Below are 13,678 nucleotides of genomic sequence, written 5' to 3' on the forward strand. Positions count from 1 at the left end.
AAGGCTATATCTAATTTGCTGTCAAACTCATCAACTGAGTTCTTGTCCTCAGTTAATACTAGTTTTCATTTCTAGAATTCCTTTTAATTTTTTTTTATAGATTCTGTTTTCTGATGAAATTATCCATCTTTTCATCAATTTTTCAAAATATTCATTATAATTATTTTATAGCCCATATCTGATCATTCCAACAACTAGATCATTATGATTGTTTCTATCATTTATTGTTTTATTTTGTTTTTATCTTGGTCTTGCCTTCTGACATGCATGGTGATTTTTTATTGAATGCCAAGCATGGGATACAAAAAACTTAAGATTCTGCATGATGCCTCTTGCTTCTGGCAAAGACAGTTAAAGAAAAGGCAGATCATCTTAAAATCAGGATTTAGTTTATCAGAGGCTGCATCTCAATTATTTTAAGTTATGGTCTATTTCTAGTTCTCCCTAACTCCTAGGATATACCCTTCAAGGATTCCAATCAAAAGTATGGAGTATTTACCAGGGTCCTGCCTCCTCCTCCTTGAATTCTAGTTTGACCTCCTAGCAGGGTAAAACTGTCAAAAATACTGCTCAGCCTCTTACCATCTTAGCTGCCACTCTTTGGCTTCTCAGTTTCATGCCTGTGGTGCTTACAAAGTGACAAGTAACCCAAGATAAAAAGTAGCACTGAATACAGCGTGCACCTCAATGTGTTTCTCTTCACTCTGGGATCTTTGCCCTTTGACAAAGCTACAATGCATGTAAGTTTTTTCAAAATGCAGCTTTCTCATGTTTCTCAGTATGGGACTTAGTTTGAAATAAACCAGTCTATCACAGATGAAGATGGAAATCAGATACTGATTGATATTAGTGGCCTATCTTTATATATGGACCTATATCTTAATGGTTCCAGAAGTATTTTTAAAAAGTTGCCCTACCTATGTAATAGTTTATTTTTCTGAGTTATATTTACTGTTTGAAACTTAAATTGTCTACTTCCCCAAAATTCTTATTATTTCTCTGTTACAATTATTTAAGCTTATATTCAAAATGCTTTTTTTTTTTTTTTAAGATTTTCTTTATTTATTCATGAGAGACACACAGAGAAAGGAAGAGACGTAGACAGAGGGAGAAGCAGGCTCCATGCAGGGAGCACCACGTGGGATTCAATCCCGGGTCTCCAAGATCACGCCCTGGGCCGAAGGCAGGTGCTAAACCGCTGAGCCACCCAAGGATCCTTCAAAATGCTTCTCCTTAAGAGTTCAATCTGACTCAGTACATATAACATAAAATTTGGGAGCACCTTTATGAATGCTGTCCTGAACTTTTTTTTTTTTTTAATAAAAGTCACAGTGTTCTCAGATACTGGATTTTTTCACAGTGAAAATAAAACAGTTACAACATAACTAACTGTTTACAATAAACCAGTTACAAACCTAAGTACCTACTATTTCATAGAATATCCCCTGTATAAATTTGTTCTTTGACAATTTCTAGTCATCTCTCGAAGGATATAGGATTTAGGAAATGGGTATATATCTTGCTATACGAGATATCCATAGCTTCTGCTCATTACCATAAAATCTCGATAATTCAAAAGTGAAACTTATGATCACTGAAACATTTCCTAGCCCAGAACTAAGAAAATGTTTTATTGCGTAATTAAATGTATAACAATTGTGGAGGTAGTTTATCCTACTCAAGAAAGCAAATCGAAAAAAAAAAAAAATTAAAAAAAAAAAAAAAAAGAAAGCAAATCGATATTAAGGGCTACCTCAAAGGCACCAACTTTTTGCATGCCTATGAAGAGCAGTTACAAAAACAGTTTAATTATATCAAATAATAGCAATAAATACTTACTTACACTGTCTCATTTTTTAAGGAATTGTTTGTAAATAAAGTTAGTAATGACTGCAAACAACAATGGGTAATTGAAAGTGCTGAAAACTAAATCTCTCATCAAAATAAACTGCAAACTGGATTTCACTGTACAACATTTTCACAGTCCATTATTTAAAAAGAAAAGAAAAAATTCTGCTTATAGAACTTTTCTTTGAAAGTCATGGTCTTTCTAACTTTGTGTCCCTGAAATATACAATATTACCTACAAACTCAGAAAAATTTTTGGTTATAAACAAAAAAAATGGGAATGCATACAGATTCAACAGATAAGCATCCACAATTCTTCTAGCTCAAGAGATAACTGGCTTTTAATACAATTACAGGTCATCAGTCAGTATTATCACCGCTCTGAGTATTTGTTCAAAACCTGAATTTGGTTTTTTAGCAGATTCCAATTAATTTACCTCAGGGGATTAAGGGATATCTAAAGATTTACAAACACTCAAGACACAAAGAAACTAGCAAATTTCATTTTTTTTTCAAAGGCTCTATTTCATCCATTTTCCTCGCTGAAATCTTCATAACTCTTTGCTCACAATCACTGCTAGAAATGCAACCATTGTGGTGGCCATCTGTCAAAAAATGGCAATTAGTTTACATGTCACAAACCAGCTGTAGAAATTATATGCACACTATATGTTCATAATACTGTCTTGCTGCTATTAATGAAGAGATACATTTCATAAACCACTATATCAGAAATTTTATTACAGAAATGGGGATATGATAGATGCCAAGATATTAGGGCCTGCTTGACTTCTTTGCTGAGAACAAGTAAATGTCCTCAACCAGAGCACCACCACTATATATATAGGCTTTACAGTTTTAAGGTTAAGACCACAGGATTTGATGAGAGGCACATCAAAACTTTGCTTTTCCATTTACTAGGTGTACATTCTTAAGCAAGTTACTTAACCTCTCCATACCTCATTGTTTTGTCTATAAAATAACAACATTATCTACTTTTGGGGGGTAGTTAAAATAAGGATTGAATAAAAATAAATATAGAACTCTTAGCCCTGTGACTGGAAAATAATAAACAGTCAATACATATTAAAAACTGTTGTGGGATGCCTGGCTGGCTCGGTTGAGTATGTGCCTCTTGATCTCAGGGTCATGAGTTCAAGTCCCATATCTGGCATGGAGTCTACTTAAAAAAAAATACAGTTGTGAATATTTTTTTTCCTCTCTCTCATAGACTGCATGTATTTTTTTCTTTTGGACCTGATCACCACAATACTCTTACCAATACAAAGTGTTTAGCTATCTTGGGGAGACTGCCTTTGCTTCATAGAAACTACCTTAGTATTTTGCCACCCCAGACTTTTGAATCTAGGAAAGCAGCAGTGGTTGATGGAAAGGGTTTAAACACTGCGGTCTCCGTCCAATAAAAACAGAATGTGTGTCACATGTTTAATTTTGAGTCTTCTACTAGCCACATTAAAAAAAGAAAAAGAAGGAACGCCTGGGTGGCTCAGTGGTTGAACATCTGCCTTCAGCTCAGGGCGTGATCCCAGTCCAGGGATCAAGTCCAACATCGGGCTTGCTGTGGTGGGCCTGCTTCTCCCTCTGCCTCTGTCTCTGCCTCTCTATATATCTCATGAATAAATAAATAAAATCTTTTTTAAAAAAGTTTAAGTTAATTCTAATAAAGTATTTTATCTAATGAATATATCCAAAATATCATCATTTTAACAAGTGATAATAACTACTTCAGCTGCTCAGTAGCCATATTTACCAGCTATGTCCAACAGGACAGGTTCAGAGTCAAGTAGGCCTGGATTCTCATTCTAGCTCTGCTATTCACTTGCTATTTACTTGTTAAATCTCATCTTCACTGGGTTAAAACTAACTATCTCCAGATATTGTTATGAGAATTAAGTAAAAATAGCATACATAAAATGCATAGCACAATGCCTGATATACGGGGTACTCATTAAAAGAGAATTTTCCCACCCTCACCTTCTACTAGATCTAAAACCTCACATGGGCTCAGTATAGTATCATCTAGGACCCAGCCTTAGCTCCTTCTCTTCTATCTGTACTATAAACTTTAGCCTTTCCCCCACCTGCACAGCTCTTCCTCCTTGCTTCTTAGCAGCAGTAACATGCTTGTGTAGACTTCGGGAAGCCATGGCGTCTCTCAGTCATGACCCACGTATGTGGTCCTAAGAAACCAGAATGACTTATGCCAGAGTATTTCCTTCTCTGGCCCTGTCTCATCTACCTCCCCAGCTCTTACCACCTCTACAGCTTCCCCCGCAACTGCCATCAACAGCAATGCTTCTCCACTGGAACATACACTGACCTCAGAATTTCTAAAGGTAAGTATTTTTCTACAAAATAACTGGAAGAACCCTTTAAAGGTGTCAAGATCAAAAAAGATGAAGAAGAAATGAGGAACTATTACAGATTGGAGGCAACTAGAGAGACATCAAAAAATAAAAATGAAATATGGGATCCTACATAGGATCTTGGTGTAGAAAAAGGACATTAGTGGGAAAACTGGTGAAATGCACATAGTTATTTAATAGTACTGTATCAATGTCAACTTTCTCATCTCAGTAATTGTACCACAGTAGTGGACAATATTAATGTGGGGGCGGGGGGTAAGATCCATACTCTGTGGATCAAATGGATAACATGGGGACTACAGCTGATAACACTGTATTGTACTGAAATTTGCTTAGAAAGTAGAACTTAAATGTTCTCACACACACACACACACAAAGGTAAAGGTGACAGATGTGCTAATTAACACAATGAGGTCAATCTTATCATTATATATATACGGATATATATATATATGAACCATCTCATTTTACATTTTAAATATTACAGTTTTATTTGTCAATTGTACATCAGTAAAGCTGAAAAAAAGATTATATGAGAACTCTCCATACTACTCTTACAACCTTTCTTGGCATCTAATATCAAAATAAAAAGTTAAAAGACTTTTAAATGTGATCATTTGAAACTATTATGAAGGAACCTCTGTCCCAATGGATTTGTTCATTGAAACATCACTGTAAATATGCTATTTATGTTAAGCCTATTGCAGTAAGGCCATCACACAGGTTAATGAAGAGTCAATTCCAAGGTATAGAAAATCCACCTTAATCACCACTATTAGTTTGCAAATCCACTAAGAGAGTATGTCACCTACATACACTCAATAATACTAAGCACTTGATGACAGCAAATGTTTTATTTGACTAGTAATGTTACTAAATAAATATAACTTTTGATTTAACATTACTGAATAACATGTTTAAACATTAGCTCCACTATTCATAGAAAGAAAGTGACAGGAAAAGATAAGGAAGAGATGAAACGAAGCATATTCTAATCTGTAGCTCCTCAGACCCTTCATGCTTTAGGGAACAGCCTTGGTCAATAATCTCTGAGCAAAACCCACTGCAACAGAAAAGAAAGTCTGTTCTGCTACAGCATGTGTTTCTGTAACATAAATTAGCTCATAGGCACCATGGAGAAAGAGTTACAGTATAAAGCAAACGTTGCATTAATTCATAAGGAATTTTTTCCCAGATCATTAATGCATTGTCTCATCAATAATAGCAACTGAAGGCTAAGTACACTAACAGCAATAAGCCAGGAAGGAATCTGTATTACATATTCAATCTTCTTAGAAGTGCTTATTGCAAGGTTAACTCTGATCTTTGTTTTAAATAAATAAAGTAAGTAATTAGGTAACACTGAACAATGAGCAGAGTATACACCTCCAGTATCCGTACATTTTATACAAAGCTTGCAATCTTTTCACTATTTGTAACTTCTAATGAAAATGTCCATCTTCCCTTCCATCAGGTTACCTTCAGCTTTTTTGTCTTAAATAAATCCTACATTTATTGCAGTGCTTATTTATAAAAAATTTCATGTCATTTAAACTGTGATAGCACTTATGTTGAATTGTTTTTGTTTTCACTAGTGCTCTAGTTACAAAGTTGCACAAGCCCTACTACTTTATGAATTTGCAAACTGAACTTTTCAAGAAATGTATATATAATACATAATAAAAATGCTGTATTACTACAAACACCGAATATATGCAACACTCTTCCAGGATTTTTTTTACTATAAACTGTCATACTACCTTGTTTCCAAAGATTGTATGTATCAATGAAATATGTTATATCAATTTATAAACAAAAAAATGACAAACATTTTCTATTTAGCCTTAAATTCAAGTTTAGTCACATATTTCTTGAGTCACGCATCTCTTAAATACAGAGAATGTTCTGATGTACTAATGATAATTATGATCTAAGTTAAAACCAGACTGATAGATTTTCTAAGAAAAGCAAATATTCAGTGTTGATGTGAATTAAATATATATTCATGAACATTAATCAAACCAACATTAATCTTTTCAAATGAAGCAGTCTATAAAATATATATAAATATAAGGACATTTAGAAAGTACTTTTGTTCATAAAATTAAAAAGATATTTTAAATAATGTCTTTTATATAGTATTACATCATGCTAAAAAAGAATTTAGCAAAAGACTTTTTGTCTCTTTCTCAAAAAAAATCATTGCTTAATGATTATTTGTTCTTAAAATATATAATACCAATCACTAAGCATTCTTTTATGTAAATGGCTCCTTCTAGCAACAAGAATTATAAAAGAAAATTTGTGTTATTTGTACATGACAGAGATATAGCACATAATTAACTCATTAAAAATATAGCTCAACCCAAGTAGCTATAATTTATTATATCACCTTCAATTCAGATATGCTATTTTTCAGTTAATTTATATAATATGTATCAGTTTAATATTTACATAAGAGAATAGTGTTGTTTTTCACATAGTCCATGATATGCTAGTGTACTTTCACAAACCCATGCAACCCTGAATTTCAAGGAGTCTCTTTTTTCCAATTATCTATTCAAATTTACCTGCTTCGAGATAGTCAGCATGTTTCCCTTGGAAAAAAAAAAACTGCACAATTGTCTGCTTACAGTGTGACCTCTTTCACTTGGGTGGGTATCCTCTCCATCACCGACTAAGTGAGAATGTAACCTTGTCAAACCAAAGGCAAAAGAATAATGAGCACACAACAGGCTAACCCAGCATGGAAAAGGTTGTTAAGGAGGTTGCAAAAAAAAAAAAAAACTACTCTGAATGACAAAATAAAAGTAGAGTCCAAAGAGTAGGTTAATATTAAGGAAAGCACTCAAGAACATGAGAAGCATTTAATCCCTATCCTTGGATGTCTGCCATACAAAACTCTATTCAAATGTATTTATTTTATGAGTTACTACCAGATTTAGTTAATAAGTTTTTTCAAATGAATCCTAGAAAAACAGGCTTGAAGGAGACACATTTATGAAACATCTATTTCCACAAAGCACTAGCCAAAGATAAGTTTGAACAAGTAGATCATGTTTTACATTTACCGAACAATTATAAATTCTCATCCAACAAAAAAGCAATCATTCCAATTAAAGAACCAGAAATATAAACTGGAAGTCTTCACCAAACACCAGGATTTTACTATCATTAAAACAAATTACAAAAAAAAAAAAAAAAACAAATGACAGTAACTGCTACATTAATTGCTACCCCGACACACTAACTGCCATAACAAGGAAGCATATAAAAACATTTTTATAAGTAGCTGAAACCAGAAGTCAGGCAAGTTCTGTTAGTCTTCTCAGTGTGAATTTACTTTTAAAAAAAACAAATCTCAAATCTAACCCATTCAAGCATGTGCTGGGACTGACTATGTATTATATCATTGCATTAGTTATGCACACTTTGACATTCTTTTTCTACATTAAGACTGGAATGAAATTTTTGCTCTGGACCAGTCATAATACTTTAACAGAGAAACAGTGCCACCTTTTGGTCCCAGACAAAAGCCTCCAGTCTACTAATCTTCCAAACTGCCTTATTTCAGTTCAATCACTGAGACATACACAGAAATATCAGTGAATTTCATGTCACAATTATCACCTTTTAGAAATATTGTGTACCTACACAAAGTAATAAAAATGAAAGTAACATAAAGGTTGCTACCAAGATGCAAAATTCCCAAAATAATCCAAATTGATACCGATTACATGTACTTTATGATCATCAATATAATTTCTAATCAACATTTCATTAAAGACATTTTACCAAATTCAAGTATATCAATCAATCACTGGATATATTTTAGACATAAAAGAAAAATCCTTTTTTATGGCAATGTTAGGTTTCAAAAGTGATTTTAAAAAATATATTACATTTAAAATGTACCTATTAATGTAATAATTGGCAATGATATTAACAGCAAATTACCAGGTAAATCAGACAATTATAAATAATTCTATATGCAAATATTATATGTTTCTGATTTACTTACACCAATGACACAATGTCACCACGTTGTACTTCAAAATTCCTCACTTTCCAGTGGTTCAAAAGCACCACATCAGATGACTGGCTCCCCCCAGGATTCAAAGAAGGCTAAAAAATAAGGAGAAAGAGACACATCTATCATTTGTATTTTTCAATCTTCATGGTTCCTTGCACTTCATAGCTCTAGTGCAGTGCAATAAAACATTTCTAATATAGTAGCTTTCAATAAATTGCTGTTCTAAAGTAACTGCCAATGATGAGTTTTCAAAAAGACTCATCGGTATTCTTCACAGGTGAACTGGGGGGAGAAATACATTACCAATACTTATTTGAAAGGAAAATGTGCTAGATATTCACATCTTTACTAAGCTCCAGTAAAGAGGTATGAAAAGCTTTAAGAAGGATTATTTAAAAAAAAAAAAAAAAAAAAGAGGAGGAAGTGAATCAAACCTCCCAAAGGAATAGTCACTTGGGATCTAATTTCACAGTAGTGCACATCACTGTTCTGTTTGGGAAAAAGAAATAATCTTCAATCAGCCAGGAAAACAGCCCTAGGAAGAAGCGAAGGGAGTGGAAGAAACAAGGGATGGGATAATCATGGAAGATGTGGGCATTTCCACTTCAATCTCTCTTTTCTAGAGAGAACAAGGAGTGAGGGTCCTGGTCCCATTTTAAACCTAATAGGGGACATTCACACTAGCATTCAGATGAGTTTCAACGTGCCTGAGGATTGATGGAGCAAAAATTGAGACGCGTTTTGTGTGAGAATTCATCTGAAAGTCAGGAGCCATCTAGGCATAAAAATTTGATTGAGGAACCATGAAGTCAACACACCTGTCACTTGGATAGGGGTGCTGAAAAACCCGGTGAATAAGAAGTCTGAAACCTGAGGTGGGAATAGAGAAAATAAGAAAAGAATAAGAAAAACTAGGAAACTAGCTTTAAGAGAAAAGAGAAAAGAATAAGAAAAACTGAGAAACTAGCTTTCTCATCATTGACTCCAGGGTCTCTGAGAATGCCATGAGGGGAAACGGCAGTCTCTGTGCTAGTGGGAAGGTGCCAAACCACAGCTGAGCCTCTCCTGCCTTCATTGACAGTGGCAGCAAGAGGAGACACAGCCCCAGCAGCCAGGGCAGGAGCCAGGAAAACAGTGGATGCCAGACAAGAGCCAGTCCCAGGAGCAGTAGTAATACACTCTTTTTCAAAGATTCCCGAAATTATTTGTAAATTTCTGCAAAGCAGATGTGGGCAACACTGTAGAAATTTTGTGTGGGGGCAATTATCCATGATCTTATTTTTTAACTCCCCTGGTTTTGTCATGGCCCAAATATATGGGTCATTTTTGAAGATCTCACACTCATAGTTTCTATCAACTCATTTATGTGACGATAATGCCAAAGTATCTATATCTTTAGTTTTGAATCCCTGGCTACTTATTTTCCTTGACTATCTTACATAAAATTCAACACAATCATATGGAATTTGTCATTATTTCTTATCAAAAAGAAGGTTTTCTTCCTTATTTTCTTACATCTTATTTACCACTTTCCCAGTCAACCAGCTTAAAATCTTAATCATCTTTTTATTTCATATCTAACCAGTCACCAAGCTAAGGAGGTTTTTTTTTTCCCTCACAATGCCTTTCACTTATGGCCCATCTTTTCTCTTCCCTCTCCCATTAATATACTTCAAGCACCAATTATTTAACTCATCATGTATCTACACTAATCAGTCTTTCACCTCCAACTCAGAAACGAATGATTCCATTTCTTTCTAGATATATGATTTTGGGCAAGTTACTCACATTTATTACATTTCAATTTCCTTACTGGTAAAGTGGTGATAATTAGTAACATAGCTAATTAGTAATAATACGCAATAATAGCCAATACTGATCCAATGCTTGCCATGTACACTGTTCTATGAATAATAACCAGATATACTGAGTGCTTACCATGTGCATGGCACTAAGGGCCTTACAAATATTCACTTACTTGGTGGATTATTCACTTTAAGTACATAGAACAGTTCTTGAGCCATAATCAAGTTCTCAGTAATCTCTATTATTAGTAACACTACATCATGATTTTAATTATCGTTTCGCATCCTCTCTCAGGTTCCTCCTCTAGCTCCATAATAAAGAACATAGTTGATATAATTGGATGAATCCAAGGGGCTTTGTTGGGCCATGTGCTATGAATGGAGCTTTTGCCATCACACAGTAGGGTTAGATTAAGCATTCAGCTTCCGTTGGGGGTTTGTTCTCTCATTCACATTCTCTACCTCCCTCTCGGTCTTTGAGTTTAGTATCCTGTGAGTCTTTTTCCCTTAATTCTTTTTCTTTTTCTCCCTATACAACTGATATAATTAAACGTGGCCTATGGAGAAACCATCTGAATCATAAAGAGAGAATCTCCTTCCCATTGCACCTTCACTGACTTTCTTTTCCTTGTCATCCGATTAGTGAAGAACAAAAGTGATTAAGTCATTTCTGATTGCTCTTCCTTACTTAGTGTCTTTTATTGGAATTTTTCAAAACTTTGTGACCACTGCACATAATGAGAAATGCACTTTACACAAATGCACAAATGCACAATTCTGAACAAAATTTCACAATAATTACCTTTACTACATATACTGACATTTTCTATTCTCCCCTAACCTGTTTTTAAAATTCTGTCTATAACCACCACATTACATTCACATCCACTGTCTTTATTTTGTAACCTACTAATAAGTTGCAATCCACAGTGCTAAAACCATAGCTTTAGATGATTCTTCTTCAACCATTATCCTATGAAGGTTGCATTTTTCCAGAATTCTACCTTTAGTCATTCATTCATGTTCGTAAATTCTTTCCCTGAAAAAAATCTCATCAACATTCTTAGTTGCAACTACCACCCATATACCAATGACTCCTAAATGTCCAGTCCCAAAATCACTTACTCCTCAATTCACAGCACTTCACACTACAGCATATACATTCTGTAATGTAATTTTTGCTTACCTGTCTCCACAAGTAAGTAGGAAGCACTTTTTATCCTTTATGTTAGCCCATGCTTAGATTTATACTCTAACACCAACTATTTCTCTGAGATTCTTCTCTGCCATCTCATCTCAAGTCATTCTCCTACCTTAAATCCTTCACTAACTTCCTAACACTACCAAAACAACTACCTTCCATCAATCCCCACTCACATAGTTCCTTTTTTTTTAAGATTTTATTTATTTATTCATGAGAGACAGAGACATAAGCAGAGGGAGAAGTAGTCTCCCTGCAGGGAGCCTGATATGGGACTCAATCCCAGGATCCCAAGATCACGACCTGAGCCAAAGGCAGACACTCAACCACTGAGCCACCCAGGTGCCCCCCCTCACATAGTTCCTACGGGCTACATTCACTGACACTTTCAAGGCATCATATAAGCAAATATTTCTGTCTGAAATGCTGCCCCCTCCTTCTACCTTCTGCCATCTGGTTAACTCCTACATCAAAACATTTGAGTCTCATGAGGCAATTTCACAAGAATTCTTTCCTAACCTTCATCTCTCCTTCTCCCCATTCCCAACTTCAGTGTCCACTAGGTTATCAAAACTCACAAGTTCCCCATCACCAACCTGTGATCATTTCTATCACATCGTATTTAAATGTGCCCTGTAATTATTGCCTTGTCTTTCTTTCCAAGAGCCTGTAAGCATTTTGAGAATATGTTGTTTCTTATGTCTGTGTTCTTGACCCCTAAGCACATAGGATGATTAATAATTTTCAGTGGAAAGAATCAAAAATATCAATGACTGAAATTCCCAAAAATTTCCCAAATTAACATGCCCAGAACAGAGATAATGTTCCATACCAGCTCCCAATTGTATTTCTGTATTCCCTTCCTTAGTTAACAGTATCACTATTCACTCTGCTCCCCAGACTAAAATACTTTTGAGTCAGCCTCGGTTTCTAACTCTCCCTTTTAGTCTCTCATCATTTGACTATCCCCTCTGCCCTGAACACGTTTCCCCTACTTGGAAAATTCTACTTACCTCTCAAAGCACAGTTTGGATGGTGACTTCTGCATGAAGCCTTAAACAAACAAACAAACAAACAAACACCTGCAGTTTCCTTGTAGAAATTAGGAAATTACACCCTGGTGCTCCAAGGTCGAGAACAGAAGAATCCTCATAGACTCAAATCTTGACACACTTGGATTTATTTACCTTTCCCTTAGAGACCACTCATCAACCAGCTTTTTTAACTCCAATTGTTAGAACTAAAAGGTAATGAGTTGTAAACAAAAGATCTGTGTAGGGGAAAAAAAAAATCCCAGAAGGAAGCATATCTAATTTCAAACAGTAAAATATTAGAATCATCAGTCAACACTTAGAAGCCCTTTGATTTTATAAAGGAAACAACAGTTTTCTTTTACCTTTCCTCTCCTCTACAAGGTTACATTTAATCATTCCCCCATCTGTGCTCCCTTAGCTATTTAGGTTAACTTCAATGATACTTTCTAAAACCTTGTTATTGGTACCTGCCTACACATATGATTCTTTCACTCAACTGTAAGCTTTTCAGTTGCAGAAATCATGTCTTACCCATGTTTGTATGCCCAGATGAAAGGCTGGAAAATAGTATTTCTGTACTTTAAAGTTTAAAAGATTAAAGGTTTTTAAAAGTATATTTAAATAAGATGGTTCCTAGGCAATGTACATTATCTAAACAACTTATTTATTTCTTTCAGTGAAAACATATTCTACCTTAGTCTAGTAAGAAATCTATTGTGTTGCATCAAGTTAGGCAATTTAAACACTAGAAATAAAGTTGAACAGTGCTTTATATTATGCATAATGAAATAATACTCTTGTATTATTCATAATGTGAAATAGAATAAAACAGAATAAAATTTTCACAACAGAATACAATTTTTTCTTTACTGTTCATTTATGAATATGAATTACACTTATAAAGAAAAATTTTCTTAAATTACAAAACTGTTCTACAACACTGTAACAACCATAGTTCTTTGTACTTCAATTTAAAAATTTATTAAAAAGAAAAAAAGCACTTTAGTTCCTGAGTTTTCTAAAACAACTTTTGAGAAGAAAAATAATGAACTTCAAAATGAAAATTTTATATGAAAATGAAGAAAATCTCATTCGAATAATGCTATCTCAGAAAAATTAGTAAGTCATGTTATTACTTAGAAATTTTACATCTCATTTTCCCTTGTGGGAATGGCAGATTATGCTTCAGACAGAGCAAGTAATCTTTTCAAATCAAAGAAGTTATACACATGAAATCTAAATTAAAAGTCATAAACTTCCGGAATGAAGAGTCTGTATTTTCTTGTCATGTTGTTAATACCTTAAATCCTACATTCACCGAGACTACATCAAAATTATAACAAACTTAAGATAATAAACTTTTTGGAAGT

General features: G+C 34.3%; 1 protein-coding gene across 3 annotated transcripts in view; it reads right to left on the reverse strand.

Moving 5' to 3' along the window:
- Nucleotides 1–13,678, reverse strand: part of IMMP2L (inner mitochondrial membrane peptidase subunit 2) — an 848,215-nt gene that overhangs the window by 772,799 nt on the left and 61,738 nt on the right. For all 3 annotated transcript variants that reach the window (XM_041727694.1, XM_041727695.1, XM_041727696.1), the window contains exon 4: nt 8,257–8,360. In XM_041727694.1, the coding sequence (XP_041583628.1) occupies nt 8,257–8,360 (104 nt within the window). The remainder of the gene's footprint in view (nt 1–8,256; nt 8,361–13,678) is intronic.

The sequence above is a fragment of the Vulpes lagopus genome, chromosome 13, assembly GCF_018345385.1.
Source record: "Vulpes lagopus strain Blue_001 chromosome 13, ASM1834538v1, whole genome shotgun sequence".
Classification (NCBI taxonomy): Eukaryota; Metazoa; Chordata; class Mammalia; order Carnivora; family Canidae; genus Vulpes; species Vulpes lagopus.